The sequence below is a fragment of the Cavia porcellus genome, unplaced genomic scaffold (genome assembly GCF_034190915.1).
Source record: "Cavia porcellus strain 051 isolate PalLab524CR breed Dunkin Hartley unplaced genomic scaffold, mCavPor4.1 scaffold_30, whole genome shotgun sequence".
NCBI classification, from domain to species: Eukaryota; Metazoa; Chordata; class Mammalia; order Rodentia; family Caviidae; genus Cavia; species Cavia porcellus.
Window position 1 is genome coordinate 46,702,373 of NW_026947513.1, and position 21,360 is coordinate 46,723,732.

General features: G+C 37.7%; 1 protein-coding gene across 1 annotated transcript in view; it reads right to left on the minus strand.

Annotated features, from left to right (window-relative positions):
- Positions 1-2,106: 2,106 nt before the first annotated feature.
- The window catches only part of Gc (GC vitamin D binding protein), a 38,255-nt gene continuing 19,001 nt past the window's right edge, over positions 2,107-21,360 (minus strand). The window contains exons 4-13 of the mRNA XM_013150123.3: positions 20,714-20,925; positions 19,321-19,453; positions 18,847-18,941; positions 16,154-16,283; positions 15,110-15,312; positions 13,819-13,948; positions 13,269-13,366; positions 11,320-11,452; positions 4,578-4,632; positions 2,107-2,594 (exon numbers count right to left, since the gene is read on the minus strand). Coding sequence (XP_013005577.1) covers positions 4,597-4,632; positions 11,320-11,452; positions 13,269-13,366; positions 13,819-13,948; positions 15,110-15,312; positions 16,154-16,283; positions 18,847-18,941; positions 19,321-19,453; positions 20,714-20,925 — 1,170 coding nt within the window. The 3' untranslated portion in view covers positions 2,107-2,594; positions 4,578-4,596. The remainder of the gene's footprint in view (positions 2,595-4,577; positions 4,633-11,319; positions 11,453-13,268; positions 13,367-13,818; positions 13,949-15,109; positions 15,313-16,153; positions 16,284-18,846; positions 18,942-19,320; positions 19,454-20,713; positions 20,926-21,360) is intronic.

Genomic DNA, 21,360 nt, shown 5'->3' on the forward strand with positions numbered 1-21,360 from the left:
TCTTTATGTGTTTTAGACTGAAGTCCTTTGTCTGAGGAACAGTTCACTAAAATTTATTCCCAGTTTGTAGGTTTTCTTTTCACTATGCTGGAGATTTCTTTTAACATACAGAACCTTTTTAATAAGCGGTGATCCCAGTTATTGATTCTGGGAAGTATTTCCTGTGTGGTTTGATTCTTGTTCAGGAATTCTCTACCTACCCCTATGTCTTCAAGGTTTTTACCCAATTTGTCTTCCAATAGATTTAGTGTTTCTGTTTTAGTACTCAGATCTTTGATCCATTTAGATTTTAATTTAGTACATGGTGATAGGCATGGGTCTAGTTTTAGTTTTCGGCAAATGGAGAGCCAGTTTATCCAACACCATTTATTAAAGAGACTGTTGTTCTCTGTGAACATGTTTGGCCCCTTTATCAAAGATAAGGTGATTAGTGGGTTTGTAGTTGTGGTTGTATCTTCTAATGTATTCCATTGTTCTTCAGCTCTATTTTGATCCCAATACCATGTTGATTTTACCACGGTTGCTTTGTAGTATAACTTCAAGTCAGGGATTGTGATGCCTCCTACCTTACCTTTGCTGCTTAGAACTGTCTTTGCTATTTTAGGTCTCTTCTCACTCCAGATGAATTTTAGGAGTGACTTTTCGATATCTATGGTATGATTGATGGTATTTTTATTGGAATTGCTTTGAATCTGTATTTAGCAGGATATATTATAGTAACTTTTTGATTTCCTATTAACTTGATTTGAAACCCTGTATAGCTCTCACAATCTTGTTTTGACTGATTTTATTCTATTCTGTTTTGTTCAATAGTATCAAGTTTGTAGGTATAGGCAACTACTTTGAAGGCAATAAGATTCACTATGATGCCCATTCTGGTTTGACTATTATCTTCTTTTGAAGTCCTATAATGTCTCCAATGTTTAGGTTTTATTGGTTTTGTTCTGTACTGTTTTGTTCAATTTTATTATACCTGATGATATAGGCAAATCTTTTTAAGGTAGCAAGAGGCATGATGGTAACCATTGTTGATTACCTTGTGTTATTTTTTTACATTATGTACTATATCCATCATTTGTTTTGACTCTGCTTTGTTTTGTCACATTTGGTTTTATTCTCTTCCAAAAAAAGTAATAAAAACTGGGAGTAATAAAACCCAACACGTGTAATTGTTATTGCAAAAAAAGAGAGGAAAAGAAAGTTCTCTAAGGATACACCTGCAAGTGTGTTTAGGTGTGTTAAGATAGATGACCATATTACTAAGTTTTTGTTGGATCATTAAACACAACTGTTTGCAGTCTCACTGTTTGAATGTTCACTTTATATGCTTAATTTTATAGCTTGAACAATAAGATCACAATACATAATCCATTAACTAGTGATTTCTTACTGTTTATTTTTTTTTTTTTGGAAATACTGTATTACTTGTATTCTTTTACTTCTTTGGTTTTTTTTCTTTCTTTAAATAAAATTTTAAAAACAACCCCTCCCCAAATGCTGTCTAATCAATGTTGTGTGGACTTCGTTGCTTTGTGACTTCATGCATGTGAAGTGTTTCTGTATTTGAGGTTAGTTTCCCACTTCAGAGTCTTTGTGGAAAGTAGAACTGCACCTGCTGCCATAGAAACTGGGAGGGACTATGCATTTTATTTTCTAGCTAATAGAGGAGTGCTTGACCTTAGTTCAGGGAATGAAATACTGCTTGATGGGACTTAGAATACTGCTATGTGACAGAGATGATTTTTTCTGACTCCTGTAATGTTTTCCAAGAAATATATTTCGTCTGTACTATGTAATTCTACACCTTTCATGGTAATCTACATCTCTATATAATTCTGTATCTTTCATGATTCTCTGGTATAGTCAACTCTGCATTTTGAAGGTTTTCCTTGGCCTATAGTGGTTTAAGAGAGATATATATGTTAAAAATATGATTTTTCTACACAAATTAGAATGCTTTCATTTTTCCTGGGCAAAGCAGGCACACAGAAAATCATATATACTTCATATATTATAAATTGAGGTAACCTGAAAGATAATGTTTATAACTCTGTCTCACTATGTTGTTCTCAGGATTTTAGCAAAAAAACCAAACAAACAAAAAACTCAGTCAGGCAGCAAGACTTTTATTTTATTAAGGCTGGTATTACATTATCCATGGAACTTGCACTGCAGGCAGGAGGGAGTCCCAAGGTGTTTCATCTTGCTCTTAAGCAGGGAGTTATCCCAGCGTGCTTGTGGAGCAGGCTATCTTTTTCCTAATGGCACCCACTAGGCCTGAGCAGCAATCAGGAGATGGAGCGCAGTGTGTTGGAAACTATATAGTGGATGATTAAGGAGATATCTAGAAACAAATGGGACTGGTGAGGTTCAGGCTGTCTCCAAGGGCATCTTTGTGAAAGACACAAGAACAGTTCTGAAAACCATCATTATCCATTGTATTTATTGTTTGCATTATAATTCAACTGATTCTCATCGCAAATCGTTATGATGATGATTCCATGAAGACAATGTAAGAGAAAAGATAGGGCGTCTCCCAGGGATCCCGTAGTCTGACCGTCAGAGCTCATTCCATGGCTGTTTCAGCACGAGGTCTACAATGGTGGAGATGAATGGTAAATTAAAAAATAATGAATGGCCCTCAACTATCATCCTGCTTATCAGAGGCATACAAAGTCTAGCTGTTTTTATGTTTACAGTAAAGATAAACCTGGCTAGCATGATCCATATATCCATGTGGTCCACTTTATGGGTCCAAAAGAAGAAGTAAGAAATTCCCAATGCTAAGGAAAAGAAGTGCTTGGTTTTATTACACCAAGGCACCTCTCCAGTGCCTTTTTTCTTGTTTAAACTAACAATGTGTCTGGCTTTCTGCTTTATGGGAAAGGACAGTCACTGCCAGACACAAAAGGCAGTAAAAACCATAATGATGTCTCTGCTATAGTTTGGAAGTTGAACATCCAAAAGGCCCATGTGATAAACCTTGGTTGCGAGGCTGACAGAATTGGGAGGTGGCGGAATCTGAGAGCTGGGGGGTCGTTTGGTCACTGGGGTGAGGGGCCCCAGCCGGTCCCTTTGTTTCCTGATGATAAGGTGAAGACTGCTCTGTTCACCTTCCTCACCTCATCACTGCTCTCTGGCTCCCCTGCCTGAGGCAGAAGCATGGGTTCTACCCGGTCGTGGTCTGGCAGCTCTAAAGTGTCAACAAATGCATGGCCTTTTTCTTCATAAGCTGATTATCTCAGGAATTATGTTACGGAAAGCTGACTACCACAGTTCCTGCTCTTGAAATTGAGAAAGCATTTAGTGGTTTTTTTCGTTTGTTTGTTTGTTTGTTTTGTGTTTTTTTTTTTTTTTGGTAAAACATTGATGAATGCAAAAATTTTTAAAACAAGTTGTTCTACTTTGTATTGTGGTGTATGTATTATTCCTTATTTTTTAATCCCTTTCAAAAAATGTGATGAGTTCTCTTTGTACACTGAAAGAAATTCCACTTTTCATTGTCTGCAGTAAGTTTATGGCTTGGAATGAGGGTGAGAGCAGAGATAACTACACAGTACTGTCTGGCCACCTGTTTGTCCCCTAGCAGGAGCTCTGTGCTAGGCTTAACTCTGGTATATAAAATGTTTTTCACCCATCTTGAATAAAAAAGCAATCAAGATTGTCCCTTGGCAATCCAGAGGACACTAAAAACACGTTTCCAAAGTGAAGGGGAAAAGATTACCTGGTGCTGTGAGACACAGTAATTTTCTCTCAGTAGGGCATGAAAATATGGTGCAAGCCAATTTGGGGGCTTGAAGCCTTGGAGAAAATAATTGATTCAGGGCCCCAAAACTGTCAAAATGAGAACTCAAGTTGGTGATAACCTTGTGAAGACCATGTAACTGTTGACCATAAGGCATGAACTGAATGTTTATCTAGGGATCAGAACACCTACAGAAAAAAGGACTTGGCTTTCTACAAGCTGATAAGATCTCTTACTAGAGATTGGTAGGTTTTTATTAAGAAGATTCATAGCCCCCCAAAATTAGATGAACTGTTTAGAAACAGCTTCACCCTAAACAATGCCTCTCTTCGACCACCAGCAAGACAATCTGTTACAGTCAGACAAAAATATAGAAGAAAATGGGTATTTTCTAGAATAACTTAAAATATGATGGAAAGTCTTCTACATGGTAAAAAAAAGTAAATCAGGAAGTGGGCAGAGAGCACCCCGTTAGTGGATCAAATTGTTTTGGGGCAAAGTTTCAGGTAATTGAATGAATATGTAGTTGTTCAATAGGGCAACAAAATTCTCTCTCCTGGGTTGATGATTGAGTTTTAGAAATCTAAAAAATGGTTTAGTTTGTATAATTATTTCTGGATATCAAGTGTACCAATTTGATAGTCTTGTGAAGAAGATATAATTTTGTTATTCAAAACCATATAACTCTTTGTATGAATAGATAATAAATGAATAGATAATAAATAGGACAAGTAATCTGAATAAATTAACTAGTATTAACTTCCCACTCGAATTTTAAAATAAACTGTATAATGCTGGGTTCTTTGGTGCTGCATTTTGAAAATGTACTTACCTAGGATAATACTTATGCATTATGACTGCAGTCTAGCTTTCATTTCAGCATCAATCTGATAACAAAAACAACATTATATATAATTTAAAAGGTCCTTTAATTGCAGGCTACTAGATCAGAGAGAAGATATACCACAATTTGAAACCCAACTTAGAAGAAGAGTCTTGCCAAAATGCAATGTCATACTGCAGTTTTTATTGGTTGTGATTTACATTTATTTAACTTTAAATTGTCCCCTGCCTTAAAGAGTTTAGTCTTCTTGGAAAAATAGACAAATTAAAAAAAAAAGAAGACGGGAGAGTTTAATAACTGCTAATTAGCGGGTGTACACAGCAGATTGCCGGATGGAGAAAGAGGGATTCTGGACTGGATGAAGCCTGATGAAAGTCAGGGAAGCTGGGTCGAGTCTTTCTGCATTGAGAACTTGAGATCAGAGTAAATTAAAGTTTGGGAACGGCAAGAAGATGTGGAGAAGCCTGCAGGAGGTGCAGGACACAGGCCAGGAGGTCAGGCTGTGGAGAAACCGAGTGTACTGAGCCTCTGGATTGGGGGAATCCAGCCTTCAGTTTGGAACCAGTGGAAAGGTGTGGGAGGAACCTATTAACCGTTTTGTGCTTTGCAGAAATTAGTTTGATTCAGTGCGGAGATGGAATTGAGTGTGAGATATAAGACCGACTGGGAAACTGTGGCCAAGGTGAAAGAGTTCCTAAAATTAGACACTAAAATATTGAAAAAGACAGGTAGAATATTGAGGAATATTAAGTTATAATTGATAGGATATGTGTGGGAAAGGAGAAGGATAAATTATTACTAAGTTTTCATTTCTTGGAAAATTATAGTGATATTCATAAATTTTAATAAACACAAGAGGAAGTTTTAGGGAAAATATTTGGGTTATACTGACTTTGAATTTTGCTTCAGTTGTGTTTTGAGACAGGGCCCCTCTATGTAGCTGAGGCTAGACTTGAAATCATTATATAACCCAGACTGGCCTCAGCTCTACAGGAATCCTCCTGCCTCAGCCTCCCAGGTGCTGAGATTTTAGGCATATGTCACCGTACCTGGCTGAGTTGAATTTCTTATGGGATGAGATCTCATGTAATGAGAGAGTCCCACAGAGGGCCTGAGAAAATGCTGGCACTCAGGGGAGAAGTCCTGGATAGATGCAGAGCTGCAGCACAGAGGTGTGTGCAAAAGTGAAAATGCTCAGGGAAATGTCAGAGCAAGACAGGGAAAAATCACGTGAGAAAAGGCAAAACACAGATACTGAAGAAACTGATTCAGGGAGAAGAGGAAGTTCTGGGTATCAAGTGTTTTGTAGAGAAGTCGGACCAGGACTGGACAAGATTTTTTGGATTTATCAAGAAGGAGACTACTGAGGCCACCACTGCGGGAGTGGTACAGTCACATCACAAGCCGGGTTGCACAGGACTAGATAGTCTCCACGAGAGGTGACGAGCAGGGATACTGCACAGGTTTCCATGATCTCATAAGGGGAGAAGGAAAGAAAAATACAGAGGGGTGTCCATAGTTTGTTATTTATTCATTCATACATTTTTGAGATAAGGAGAAAAGCAACTTTAATACAAATTGGACAAGCCAGTGAAAAGACATTGTTAATATAAATGAAGAGATTAAAAGAGATATGGTATTTTCATGCAATGCAGTATTACTCAGCTTACAGAAGGACTGCATCAGGGCTTTTATAGGTAAACGGATGTGACCTGAGACCATACTCACAAGTGAAATAAATCTAACTCACATGTGTAAATACCATATTGTCTCCCTAGTATAAGAAACTCAAAGAGAAAATAAGATACAAAATCTACAATAGATATTTTGAAAGGGTAAGAATCTGCTCAAAGGGAAAAATAACTAGGATAGGGGAAAGGAGAACAGAAAGGTAAAAGAAAAAGATATAAATTTGTTTATATGTACATAAAATAGCTAAGTTGATTACACTACTAATTCTATTAGTTCTTGGAAAAGAACAGCTAATACTCTTATGATTCAATCAATTTGTATGTCTGTATTTGGTAATCTAAGCAAGTCTTTTGAAGACAAGAATATGCAATATTACAACCATTGTTAAATTCCTATCATCTTGGTTTGAAAGCATATATTGTTATTGTTTGGGTTTTCTTGTTGTTCTTGTAGTTGTTTGTATGTCTCTTGTTTTTGTTTCTCTTTTCTGTGTTTCTTTTCTCTTTAAAATAAAAAAAAAACTTTTAAAAAGTAGATATTATAATTAATGCAGGATGAATATAAGGATAGGAGGTCAATAGAATTCAGAGTGATACTTTTAACCTGGTAGACATTCTGTTACTTTAACAATAATTTTGGATTTCAGTCAATAGTTGGTAGTCTTTTAGTACTAAGATTCCTACTAATTAGCTCAGTGAGACGTGAAGACCTTGACAGTGTGGTGAGAGGAGCAGGCTAACGTGCAGATTGAACCTATGCTTTTCCCACCATCCTACAATTTCTGTAAATCACATTCCACCTGTCTATGGGAGGACAGTGCAAATGGTACTTAAAAATATTCAGGGTTGTTTTATATTACTCTCTAAATGTGTGCCATTACTGTTCTTCTCAACACATTGTGCATTCTCCATCTCTTGAGAGATAGGCAAACGGGAGCTTGGTGAAAGTTCATCCCAGGGTGTGGAGTAGAACATGCTTTTTCTTTGCCCAGCCCTGCCTGGCTGTTTGCATTTGTCTGCTTTCAAGAGCCTAGTCTGAACTGCTGCATGGAACTGCAGCTCTCCGTAGACTTTGCACCATGTTTGGTGTAGACTAGAGCTCTTAGTCAAATCCCAGAGGTAGTTCAGTAATGAGTTCTCACTAGAGTCTCTCAGGGTGCCCTGTCTGTGTTGGTGGAGAGAGAAAAACATTTGAGGCCTGACTTTGACAACGCACATTGTCTTGAAGGCGGTGGGCCTTGATGGCATAAACAAATGAGCCCATTGTGACGGTGCCATGGCAAAGCCAAGGGCAATATTCCTGGTGGTTGTTTTCTCAATCATGGCAATTAGGATGACGATGGTGGTGATTTCCACCTGGTAGGCTGTATGCTGGTCCCTCTTGCTACTCTTGTAGTAGTTGTGCCAAGTACAATTAGAGCTCAATCCCTGGATATGAGTGAAAGGAGTTGGATGCACATTCCTTTACACACACACAGTCATGCAAATACAGGCGGGGGAGATCTAACAAATTTTGCTCCAAAGGTGAATGCTGTTATAACAATTGTTCTTTGACATGAAGTCAGAAAGGCAGCCTGGAATTGTTTGCCCAGATGTGGGATAATTTTAGAAGGCCTCAGAAACAGCACCAAATCTCTGGGACTCTAAATCATCAATTGTGTACAAGAATCCTAACAATCCCATTGATCTCTCTCTTTTTTAGCAATTACTAAATGATGGGCTGCTCAGCTGCATTAGTATAAGTTTGCTGATGATAACACAAGAAAACAGAAATCTGTCACCTCTTTGCTGCAGTTAAAACTAAAAATGTTTTAAAATGACAATATGTTATAATGGAAAATATGCTGACAAGCAAGTCAAAGCAGGAAGGACCAGGGGTCTGGAAAAGCATGCGTTTCATTTCCAAAGTTCAGCTTGTCTTTGTGATGCAAGAGGAAAGTGCATCCGGAAGCAGAAAGCAAAGGAAGGGGAGGATTTCACAGTGATGCTCCGCGCAGAACCTAGAAGGTTGCTTTGTCTGATTTTGCACTCTTTTTAAATGGCCAAGAATCAAAGAATGAGGTTAAGAAACAGAGAGGTAGGCGGTGGAGATGGGAAGAGGATCAGGGAAAGAAGAGAGGGGAGCTTGGGGAACTCGGGGAGTAGAAACTCTCCTGATGCGTGTGGATGTGTATCAGACCCCTTGAGACCCCTCGCTGAGCGCAGTCACTGTTGGTCACAAACTTATACCAATAAAGAATCTTAAAAAGGAAACTTCTCCCAGTACCAAATAACTTGCAGAGAAGTTGATTTTACTTATCTAAATTCATCTTAGATCTAGGTGATGGAAAACAAATTAGTACAAAAGAAATTGTTCAATTTAATTATTTTACACTAAATACCTTAATGTCCATGATGATAGAAATAACCTGATAATCCAACTTATTTAATGCTTATATTCAAGTGTTATGTTTATGGAATTTTATTGAATGATAAATATGTGATATTTTTGTCAGAATAATTTAAAGACCTGGCTTTTTAGTAACATAGTCTTCTCATTTTGGAATTCTCAGTATACATCGTCACAAAGAAGATTAGCAAATACAGAGGGGTGTAAGTGTAAAAATCAGGAGAAGAATCATCCCCCAGGAGATCCCCAAGGGAAGGTAAAGAGGAAAGAATATCATGTAGCTGCATTTGTCAAACTGATTTAAAACTCTGTTTAGGTACAATATAATAAATCAAAATAAAACTTTACTAAACTATCAAGAGAATTGAAATTGATAGTATACTTTTTGTACTTTCCACAGAATAATTTTTATAAAGCTACTTCAAATATAAAAGAGCTGCTACTGAGAACAAACAGTCATTTTTCAGTTTAGAGAAATCCAGTGCAGGTTTAATAGAAATTATGAAAGAACTATCAAGCTTAGTTTATAGAAAACTGTTCTCATAAATGAAGCTACCTGCAGTGAAACAGGCTATTTCTAAATACAGAAAAAATAAATTGACTACAAGTATTTAAGTGGGGACTGAATGGCTTGTGGAAGAAATTAGCTGGGTGAGAAATTACACTTGATGATCTTCATAGTTTTCTTCTAGCACTTACACTTTTGTGATTCTATTATATCAATTTCTTGGATATTTTCAAATATGTTATAAAAGATACCATTCTTTGTTTCTCTCATAGTTTTATGAATGAACAAACATTCATATGCATTCTTAACTTCTTTCAATTGGTATTAAATAACTGGTATTAAATTATTAGGCTAAGAGTCATTGACCTTCACAGTAAAGTTATTTTTCTACAAAGATAAACAAAACTAATGAGTTAAAAGTAGATCATAAATTACTGTGGCTTGTGTCCAGATGTCCCCCAAAGCCAGCTATGGACTGAAACCTCTACAAACTGTGAGCAATCCCTTTTGGATGCTAGGATTTTTGTCTTAGTAAGGTTCTTTCCAATATATGATAACTAAGACCAGTAACAAAGCTTTGTGTCTCCTACTGAGTACTTACTTTGAAGATAATGATACACAGTGTAATAACTATTGTTATTCTCTATTTGGTTATGAAAAATTGTTTTATTTCTTTCATAAAATAAAAAGAAAAGAAAATAATAAATTCAATCTGTCAAAGAAAAACCCCCACAAAACACCTGAACTGCAGCCAACAGAGTGGGCAAGGAATACAAATTAGTATGAGTTTCAGAGTTAAACAAAGGAAAAAAGTTGCATCATGATATACAGTTGTTCTTACCAGTGCCTCTATATTCCTTAAATGAAGAGGCTAAAACCATAAAGTTCTTGGAATTATGTCTCATATCTTCACTCTGGCAATATGATATATAGTGTTGCCCTTAGCTTTAGACACTTCTAAATAATAAGCAATTAATAGAGAGTAATAGATAAAGTGAAAAATGTGTACAGATGGGCTAATTCTGAAAAAGGCCTATAAAAACCTACTTCCACAAAGTAAGATTGATGCCTGACCTGGAGGACAAGAGCATAGGGTAAGACACAAATCTCAGAAGTTAGAGGGAGCCGAGGGCTGGTAACAGGGAGCCCACACGGCCTGAATGGCCTCTGCTGCCCCGCGGTTCACAGAGCCGTGCAGGGAACACAGCCATGCAGCCTCACCTGGCTTCCAGGAGACAACCAAGAGGCCTTAGAGACCACGAATACGGAAACTTTGCTTGATCTCTTGTTGCACAAAGCTTGTGTTTATGCAGTGTATAAAACACATGATGCGGACACTATGCAAATATGTTTAAGAAATAAGGAAGAAAGGATGGAGGAAGAGGAAAGCGAGGGAGGAAGAGAAGGGAAATCGTTTAAAGAAAGATGACCTAAACAACTAACAAAAATTGAGAGGAGGGGGGAGAAAGTTGAAAGATTCATATCTAAGAGATCTAATGTCTTTCAGAATTGAGAGCCAACTGGTAGTGTCGGAAAGTAGTCATGATGTAAAACATTTAATGTTTAACAGTAAAACCTTTAACCTCAGAAATAACTGTTATGGTAAAGAAGCATTTTTGTTATCTCCAGAAATTCTTCAGTTACATTTCTTTTTCTGGTGTCGTATTAGAACAAAAAGAAATTTTTGATAACTAAAGTGGATATCATGATCCTGTTTTCAAAAAGTATATCTTTTTATGAATTTGCCTGCTCATATGCACGCAGGTGTGTATACTACATGAACACGCATGCATAAGTAGAGACTTTTGCACTGTATTTGTACTGTATTCTTTTCTTCTTTCATCTTTTAAAAGTCGTTACCATGTTCCAGCCTATAGTATGAAAAACACATTTTGCTGCCTATATTCATAAATCTTTTTGTTTCTTAAAACATAAAATTTTCTAAGCTTGTAACTACCTTCATAAATTTGCCTTTAGGTGAACATAATATAGACACAGTTGCTTTCTTACTCTCGTTGGTAAGAGGCAAGGTTATTACAGCACTGCCATGATAACATTTCATTAATGAGCGAACTGGGTAAATCTGAGTGCACAACTCTTTCAGTCTTCTGCAATGAGCAACACACGGTTATGCCTTCTTACCTGTGCGTCACAGTAGCGAGGCGGTGAGTTTATGGAGCAGCACTTGGAGGCGAAGTCTGAGTGTCTCTCCACCTGGCCCGCCAGCTCAGTGGGGGTGGCACCAGGCAGCTTCGTTCTCAGTCTCTCTGTCAACCTGAAACACCATGTTTACAGAGGGTTTTACTAGATACATTTTATAAACACTTTTCAGGCAAATAACAGCCATTTCAGAATTTGTACAATAAAACAATAAAAAGACAAATACTTGCAGGTATCAAACGTTCTATTTTTTCTGTGGCTGTGGAATGAGGTTTGTAGATACTTGAGATTAGAAAGGTAAATTTGTGCCTCTTTTAAAACCATGAAAGTAAACAGAAATTGTTGCTCAAACTGAGCTCCAGTCTTTCCCCTTTCATTTGGCCGTGATTTCAACATAAATGATTTTCTCTAGCCTTTCACTCCATCTCTGGTTTTGGCTTTCAAGCTTCTTAAAGGATATTTGTTTACAAGACCTCCTATGCCTTCACGTGTTCCCTTTCCTCCCGTATTTCTCCCCTCAACTCACCTCTTCTTAACTCCTGCTAGACAGCATGAGTGGGAGCAGTCACACTGGCCCTCACTTTGAGCTGTTCATTAGCTAATTATCTCACATTCAAGACAGTGACAGCACCTGGCAGCACTGGACTGTCTCAGTGTGAACAGTCTGTGATGTTGGTGCCTCCCCACTAAAAACTGACAGCTCAGCCTGGTTTCGTGACCTTCTTTGAGATATTCTTGCCCATTTTTACCTGGAGTTGGGCCTGGCAAGGTAGATGCAGGGCAGAGAGGAGGGCACACGGGGAGACTAGTTTGCCCATGAGAGCTTTATTAAACACGTGTGTTCTAGCTGAGACTGGGAGGCAAGGTGCCTCAGAGGGGGTGGAGAGGATGGGAGAGACACGTGGCAGACGGAGGGAATTTCAGATGCCTCGCTGGATAGTCTCAATCTTCCCTAATTTCCTGCCCCAGTGTCAGTCTACTCCATGTTCATCTGGAACTGAGATGATAAGATGATTTCTCAGCTGCCTTCATACAGTCCTGGGGCTTGAAATTTCACAGATAACTTAATTTTGAACCATCTACTTGACATTGTCTATCCTGCCTCCGTCATGTATGTTCTTTTGAAACTATGCCATTGAACATGTCTGATAACTGAGGAAATCACCATTTCAATCTTAAGGATCCCATAGGTTTTCTTTTCTTTTAGAGTTGACTAAGTACAGGTGATGGGGATCATTGAATGTATCTTGCTTTTACTATTCACTAGGAAGATCTTTTTGGAAGTTCTATTTTTGTTTACTTAGAGTACTGGCTCAAAATGATTTGAAATGCATCTGGGATATTTACTAAAGTTGAGAATCACATGGTCTTTTCAAGTGGGGACTTTTCCCAAGAATTCAGTACCTCCTCTATTATTACTAAGATTTGTTATTTTATTGTTAATGTCCACCTGCAAAGAAATGCTTTTTCCTCCCCTCTTAATTGAGGAAAATGACTACTGTACAATATTATAGGTAATTTGTATTCCTATTCCTACTTCATAAGGAGCACATTCTGGTAATGGCTGAGAGAGCAACCGATCAACAGTTTGGGTCTACCTGTCAGGAGGCCTGTGATGAAATCAGGAGTTTTATGAATCCTCAGTATGTTTACCAATACCCACAGATAACTTCAGGCACGGGTGTCAGTATGCTAGCATGGTTTTGTTAAAATCAAGTGCTCACTTGGCACAGGGCATTTTTCTTCCTGGGAAAAGAACTCAGCTGCTCCTTATACTGATGCCAGATTCTACTTTTTAAAATGCCTTAATTACCTCTTTTTATTGCTCACATAGCATATCCTAGACTTTCAGTTACCATTAAAGTCATAATACAGTATTAGACAAATATTAATGCAGAATTCGGGGAATGTGACCAGAGTAGGCCTCTTACTTTTTCTTGTACTCAGTAAACGTGTTTTCTGAATAATCCGCACATAATTCTTGTCCCTTCTCAATGAAAGAAGATAATTCTTTCTTCAGTTGAGAACCCTGTTAAAAAAAATAATCTCGTAACAAAGTCCTTTGTCTTGAATCACTGTCCCAACAGGCTCCTAAGCCAGAATTCCATATTTCATTCACACAGGGCACTGGGAAGTGTTTTCAGTGTAAGGCAGGATAGTAAATATTTAATCCTTTCTAGGCCGTGTGTGTTCTCATTATTAAGTACTCCCTTGTGCATTCAGGTAGTCACGAACCATGTAAAAACAGAGGATGACTGTATTCCAGTGACACTTTATAATGGAGGCTGCAATTTGAATTTCATTTAATTTTTGTGTCAATGAATTAGTCATCTACTTTTGGTAGCTTTTTCCTAATAATTAGGACATGCTGTTCTTTTCTGTTCTGATCCTGAGGTCACACAAAAGTCATAGTAGCTCATGAGCTTCAGTTTATCAACCGTCGGTCCACGAGGCTGATAAAGAAGCTCTCGAGCCTTCTACCTTGTCAGTAAAGCAGGAGGCAGAGTCCTCAGAGTCACAGCATTCATTAAGACTCTTCAGGGTTGGCTCCAGGATTTTGCTAAGGAATACTTCTGGAATAGGAGTCCTTCTACTGAGTTCAAACGTGTACCTGGCAGGAGAGAGAGAGAGAAGAAGATAGACAGAACTCTTCAAGACATGTGAATGTGTGCAGGTTTGGTTTGTGTACTGAAATGTGACACACTGACAACAAAAACAGAACCCTAAGAGATTTAGCCCAAACTGACTCAATATCAGAAGATTTTATATTACATAGTTTCATTAAAATATGTCATTAATACTTACTTTGAAGTATATATGAATATATAATACAAGTAAATATAATACACAATACAATCTGATTTATATGTAACATATAAATATATATCTTGTATAATATATACACATCTCCAAACTCCTCTGGAACGGTACTTTGTATCAAAATTAATCCTACAGATAACACTGTGTGTATACGTTCCACAACTTTTGTGTAAAAATAGGTTTGTACAAATTTTTTATCATGTCTCATCCTGCTTGTTATACACTTATAAAAACACTATCAATAAAAAATGTAAATTAAAGTTTAAGTCTTATATGGTTCTGCTGTCTAATATTGGGCATTGTTACCCTAAAGTATGTTACCAATCTATTTGTGAAATACTTTTATGCTGAGTATTTCTGCTGAGTGAGTGTTTACACTATATGCAACCCATGACTTATTTATCTTATATTTTTATAGTTACATAAAATAAAGATTTATCATTTATTCATATTTAAATTCTTTTTATGTTTAGTGGTAGTGAATTATAAGTAATATGATAAAACTAGCTAACATGATACATATTTTTATCATACTATATTTTATAAGTGCACAATTTTATTGTATAAAAGTTCACACTCATTTTCACTTGCATTTCTACGTGCATTTCTTACGGGCAACCTATGTGCTCGGGCAATGTGAAGTAAGAAGAGGTTAAAGTTCAGAAAGACCAGGTCACTTCTTCTGCCATGCATCTGCAATAATCAGAGAGGCAGAATCTGGAACTCCAAGTTTGTTTCTCCACATAAAAATCTATTAGAGTTGATTGTTCTTCATTTAAAACAGACTATTGCGTTTTGAAATTCTGAGCAATTTAAAATCAATTAATGAAGACTTCAAGTCCATTAAAAACACATGAAAAACTTTGTGATTGAAGTGGGGGAGCACAGCTTGCCTCAGCCAGGCTGTCATCCAGGAGACAGCACAGCAGCCCCCCCAGGGCACCCTACTTACTGGTCCAAGGCTTTGGTGCTCTTTTGCCCGCACACTTCGGTATTTGTGGGCAGCTCAACGGCTTGAAGCTTTACTTGCGGGGCAGCTGGCATGAAGTACACACATGTAAAAATGCCCAAGGGCGTTTCTTCTCGACAACATTCTTCAAACTTAGAATTCTTCTTGGATAAGTTGTCGCAGACTCTTACTGTGTATTCAGGCAGCTACAAAAGGAATGGTGAATTTGAGCATTGGTAGTTTTGTTGGTAGCCTTATTAAAAATAAGACTTAATCTTGTAAGTCCTAGAAGCATATATATAAAAGTCAGTATGACTATTCTTATTTAAGTAAAAATATAGAGTATCTGGAAAAATAAGTGAGACACATGCGATAGAAATATGCAACAGAGTCCTAGTTAGCCTTATACCTCATGGTAAAAAGTATCCATTAACACAGTCACATATTTTTGGTGGGAAAGAAACAGACAACAAAATGTATTTCTTACTAAGGAAGAAACGAGACCTTGAAGATTGACCTTCATCTAAAGCAATTAGTTCAGTTGGTATCTACTTGAGTAAATTACACAATTTAAAAATAGTGTAAACATTTGAGCTGCTCACCAAATTATAAAACTTGTAGTAAAAACATTAATAGGCTCTAATAGTATAATGGTTTCAACACTAATATGACTTTATGAAAACTTTGCACTTTCCAGTACTATAATGCATTTGAAATGTGGCTAGTATGAATGAATAACTGAGATTTAAGTTACATTCAATCTAAATACATACATTCCATTTGAATTATTAATTTAAATAATCGTGTGGTTAGTGGATTACTGCATTATATATAGTGTGTGCAGAGTAAGAGTTTGGGAATCAGATGATGTTGTCCTTGTATGCTGATTCTGTTACTTAAAAGTTTCACAGTTTCAGATTATTGAACCTTGTTAATCTTTATAAAGCTAAAAAGACAGTGCATGTGAAAAGCAGCTCAGAAGAGTGTGTGCCAGTTGGAACATGTACCCAGTGCTGCACACAGCATTGCTGAGGACAAACACCTTACCTCTTTGGCCATGCAGTCCTCGGAGGTAGACTCACAGCATTTGGAGAGGATGGTAGTGATATCTTCAGCTAGGGACAAGACATCCTTCAAATCAGCAGTAGGCGCTTTTTGGGCTAATTTTATGAGATGGCTAAAGAGTTGAAAACGAATTTGTTAGATACCCACATTCTCAGTTTTCCTGGTTTCATTAACGTACCACCAAGATGAATAATACTGTAGTTTCAAAGCATGGAGCACATCTGCCTTGTGATAGATTCTGTGTACCAAAAACAATATTCAAAATCAAATCATCCCAAATGAATGTTTTCATATTTTCAGAAGTCAAATGCAACATCTCTGGCCAGATCTACATAATTGAAGCATACCTTTAAAATGTTGACTGCAAAACACAATAAACAAAGCATAGGTAATCAGAACTGGGGAGACAGATCTTTCTCAGATGGAAAGGGTATCAGGAGATGGAGGAAGGGGACGGGAGAGGAATTGACATATGCATATTTTTTTCTTTGTCATTTCATCTCTCCAAATACATTTGGGTTGCTTTCATCTCATGGTCATTGTGAATAATGCAAAAATGAACATGGGGTATAAGTGCACATAGTGATTGAAACATAGGATGAGTGTTTTATTCTATAAGTATTACAGTAAAAGTCACATGAATTCCCTTCAGAGTCCTCCTCCCCTCATTCAAATACACATTACTTTTGGCACTTTCTGGAGCAGATGTGGAAGTCCTCTTACTGTCTTTAGCTGTGCTATCCTGGCCTGCCTCAATGCCTGAATTAATTTGAAATACTTACTCTTCATTGTCACTTTGACTCTAGGAAAAGCCCGAACGCACAGGATGACTGAAAAGTACAGAAATTACATTAGACATATTGTTCTGTTTTTAATGAGATGGCATGCCATAGCAGCATGAAGTACATTTGTGATTACATTTTATGAAGAGTCAGGAAAGAGAATTTCCAGGACTGCTCCAGAAAATGCCAAATAATGGGATAGGTGGTTCCAAGACAGGGAGAGTATTTTGAAGCGATAAACAGCAATGCCCTTTTACTGTAATACATGATTAAAATTTAAACATTCACTGTGTATTTTAATCACCCCTTGCATTGCCTTTTCTCTCTGTTGATTATGTTCTTCAGGCAGAAGTTTTACTATTTAATGTGATTCCCTTTTCCTTGTTTTTCTTGACCACATTTTGATGTCACATCCAAAGAATCACTGCCACATTTCATACCCTCAAAATTTACCCCCTGTTTTCTTGTAGTTTTATCATTTTAGGTGTCACATTCAGATCTTCAAGCCCCTTTTGAGTTCACCTTTACGTATGATGTAATGAGAGGGACCAGCTTCATGCTTTTATCTGCAGATATCCAGGTTTTTCTTGTTGAAGAAACTCTTTCCTCCTTGTGTAGCTTTGGCACTGTCATTCATTTGTGACAACGTTTTGTGTCTAGCACTGTGTTCTATTCCTTTGGTCTATTTATCTGATTTTAGGTCAACATCATGCATCTTGAGTGCTGTTACCTTCTGGTATGTTTGCTATCAGGAGGTTTTAAGCTCTCAACTTTACTCTTTTCCAAAAGAGCCCTTTTAGTTTTAAGAGGTGCTAGATGTTGGATGTGGAATGCCTTAGAGAGTCCTGGTGTTGGGAGTGGTAGAATCCTGAGGATGAGGCCCTGGGAGATGCAGTCTGGGATTATTGAGGACTCACCCATCAAAGCAGTTTCTGCTGAGTGAAACCGACTTCTTTCTCTTGCCTCTCCTGGCTATAAAGTGAGCAGTCTGCTTCGCCATGTGCTCCTATCCCTACCCAGCCCCACAGTGTCAACAGTGCCAACTGGTCACAGACTGCAACCTCTAGAATCATAAACCAAAACAAGCCTGTTGCCTTGATAAATTGATTATTTCAGATATTCATTATAATCATAGAAAGCTAACAGATATTTTTCTGTTTTGACAAAACATACTTTTGACAGAGATTCTATTAGGTCAGCAGATTGCTTTCTGAATGGATATTCTAATAGTAGTAAGTCTGAGAGGTTTTTCAGTTATTGTGTTTTCTGTTTGCTTTCCTTGAACAGTGCTTTGTAGTTTTCATTAAGCACTCTTTTATAGCATAATTTTGGCAAACTGTAATGTTCTTTTATATTTATGTACTAAAACTGGAACATTTTCTATCTGATGACTGGGAAATGTACAATTTTTTACTTTTAAAAACATGGTACCAGTATTTTGTAGCTTAACCTTTGTTTGGGGTAAGTGATATTCCTTTCTTTTTTATTATGTTTACATTATATCATGTTACATTCCTTGTGGGAAGTTGGAACATATACACCTACATTTTTCTTACCTTCCCTCTCCTCCTCCTCCCTGCATCTCTTGATCCCCTTCCCATTTGAGAAGGATGATATTGTTCTGCAGTAAACTCTTGTCATTAATGCAAATATAAAGTAATATTAATTAAATAGTGTACATGGTGATTTTATGTTGTAAATTCTTATGTTCTATTTGCCAAAGGCACTATCTCATGAAAAGCAAATGAAAGCAAGCACTAGAGAAAATGTCACTATTTGAGTAGCTTTGTGGTAGACTCTGTTCATATTGTCTTTTACAAGAATCACGTTAGAGAACATTAATATGATAGATAGTCCAGAACCAAACTACAGCTAACGGTGCTAGGTCTTTACCTGATCTGTGATTTCTCCTTTCCATTGACAGCATACTGCGAACAGACTCGATTTGACATAGTGGTCAGGAGTGATAGGTGTCTAATTTGTAGTCTCTACAGAGTAAGCAAGAATCTTATTAGATGATCAAGACTCACTGAAAACAATGTTCACACAGCAAAAGCAGATAGTAATTTCGTTACGTTTTTGATGAATGGAAAACTGAGCAATGACTAAAGAGACTGATTGATACCTTCTTTCCAGAAGGTGCATATTTATTTTCTCAATTCATGAAATTCTTTTTTTTTTTTTTTTTTTTTTGTACCAGGGGTCACACTCACGGCCTTGTAATTGCAAAGCAAGCGTTCATACTGCAGAGCTAAATCCCTGGCCCCCAATTCATGAAATTCTAATGGACACATTTTAGAAACTTTTACTCATTGCAAAATTACATGCAGAGAAACAGAACAAAACTGCATAATAAACAGAACCTACCTCTTTCAAAAAGCACACGGTTGGATTTGGGGAGGTGCAGCAGGACCCGACCATTGAAAGATAACTCTTTGTGTAACTAACTAAAAGTAGCAGTGGGACTTGGCCATAATTACTGGAGTATTCATACACAAATCTGCGGGAGAAAAACAGGATCAATTAAAGAATTTGTAGGAAAACAAAATCTAACACTTCGGGAGTATTGTGATGAAGAAATGATACAAGTTTACATTTTTTGTCTAAAAAGCATTAGGGATTTACAGAAAGAACTGTAATACTAGTCATGTCTAATCGGTGTATTTATTTAAAAAACATAGATGGATTCCCATGTGGTTTGACAGAGGGAGGAGTTATTTTCTCTTTTATTCTCTTGGTATCTAGACAAGTGCTTATCCACTGCAACTGCTTATTAAGCTGCCTGTTGAGCTAATTACAATGACTGTAGTTGGTGGATTGACTGTTTGTTATGTATTTCAGTTGATTATTTTAGACAACAGCCTAAGTTAAATGTACTTATATGTTAGAAGAAATCATTTTCATTTTTAAGAATATGTTTTTATGAGCTAAAGGAGATTTTGAAATCTTTAGAGAAGTCCTCTATGAAGATTTATAGGAATGGAGAAGCCAATTTATAATTTTTAAAAATGATGACAATTTGAATAGCATTGCTTTTGATTTATTTGTATCTGTATATGTGTGTATTAGTTTTCTGCTATTGTACCTTGACTTTTCCCCATTTTTTGTCTATTTTTAGACTCCTAGACTAACATAATGAGAAGCTAATCTGCCTCCTCATGCACATTAAATAATGAGAACGTCAAAGTTACATCTCCACTTTTGTAGTTCCTGTGTCATGTTCATATCTGTTTTTGTTTGTTTGTTTTAACCAGGGATCAAACTCACAAGCTTGCACTAGCTAAGCAGTCACTTAGGCCACTGAGCTAAACCCTCCATCCCATATCTGTTTTTGAAGAAACATAAGAGTGAAGAAAACAAAACAAAACAAAACAAAACTTGCATTTCTTATGCTATAATGCAAAGTAAGTATTTTAAAATGTCCATAGTAATAGAGTTGCTTCATCATTTGGGGTCTGCAAGGGTCCCTGTCATACGGGATTCACCAAAGGGACTGGTGAATGTTTGGGCCTATGTCACCATGACAGGGGATCCAAGGCGTCCGCTGCAGGTGACAGAACTCGGCTGAGGGCCAGCATTTGGGGTAGTGGTTCTGGCTGAGAAAGGCTTCTGGACAATCAGCGCTGACAGAGGATACACTGCCTCGGGTCAAAGCCCAGGACCCACTCTTCCTGCTTGTTCGGCTGCCCCAGAGAGGCATCGGAGGAGGTTTGGGCGCAGACATTTTGTAACCCAGTTTTGTATTATGAGAAGAGCTTACTGGTCAGCAAATCTCCTCGGATCTTTCTTGAACGCCTCGCAGATTTCCTCGTTCGTGGGCTCCACGTAGGTGGGGAACTCTTGCGGCTGGTGGCTCAGCGCAGCCATGCAGAGCTTGCGCTCCAGGCCCTCGGCGGCACAGCACGCGGGCGTCCCCTCGTGCACCGGGAAGGGGGAGTCACTCTCGCAGGACTTGGCCGACAAGGCCGCGGTCTGGACGAGGGGAGAGAAAAGGGAGCTCACAGCGTACCATATGCAAGTTTCTGCCCTGCAGTTCTCCACTCCAGTACGTGAAGCTGGTGCGCACCCAGCGCACCTTCATTCCTGCCATCCTGTCCTTCCCCGTCTCCTGTCTCCCTCCTCTCTTGACCCCTTTCCTCCCTGAGAAAGATCCGACTCTACTTCTATCATCTATCTATTATTTTGCCTTTTATTTATACTTTGGGCATAAAGATGGTCTTGGTCTGTAATTTAACGATTCTCATTAGTCACAAAGGGGTCATGCAGAAGTTTCTAGGAGATGATTTGCGGAGATGAAAAGTTGCACAACTACATTAAAGGCAGGCACAAGGCCTTGTGTATGGTAAGAGAAGACTTCCCTCAGAGTAGAACACACAATAGAACTTTTGTGATCAATAGACTGTCTCT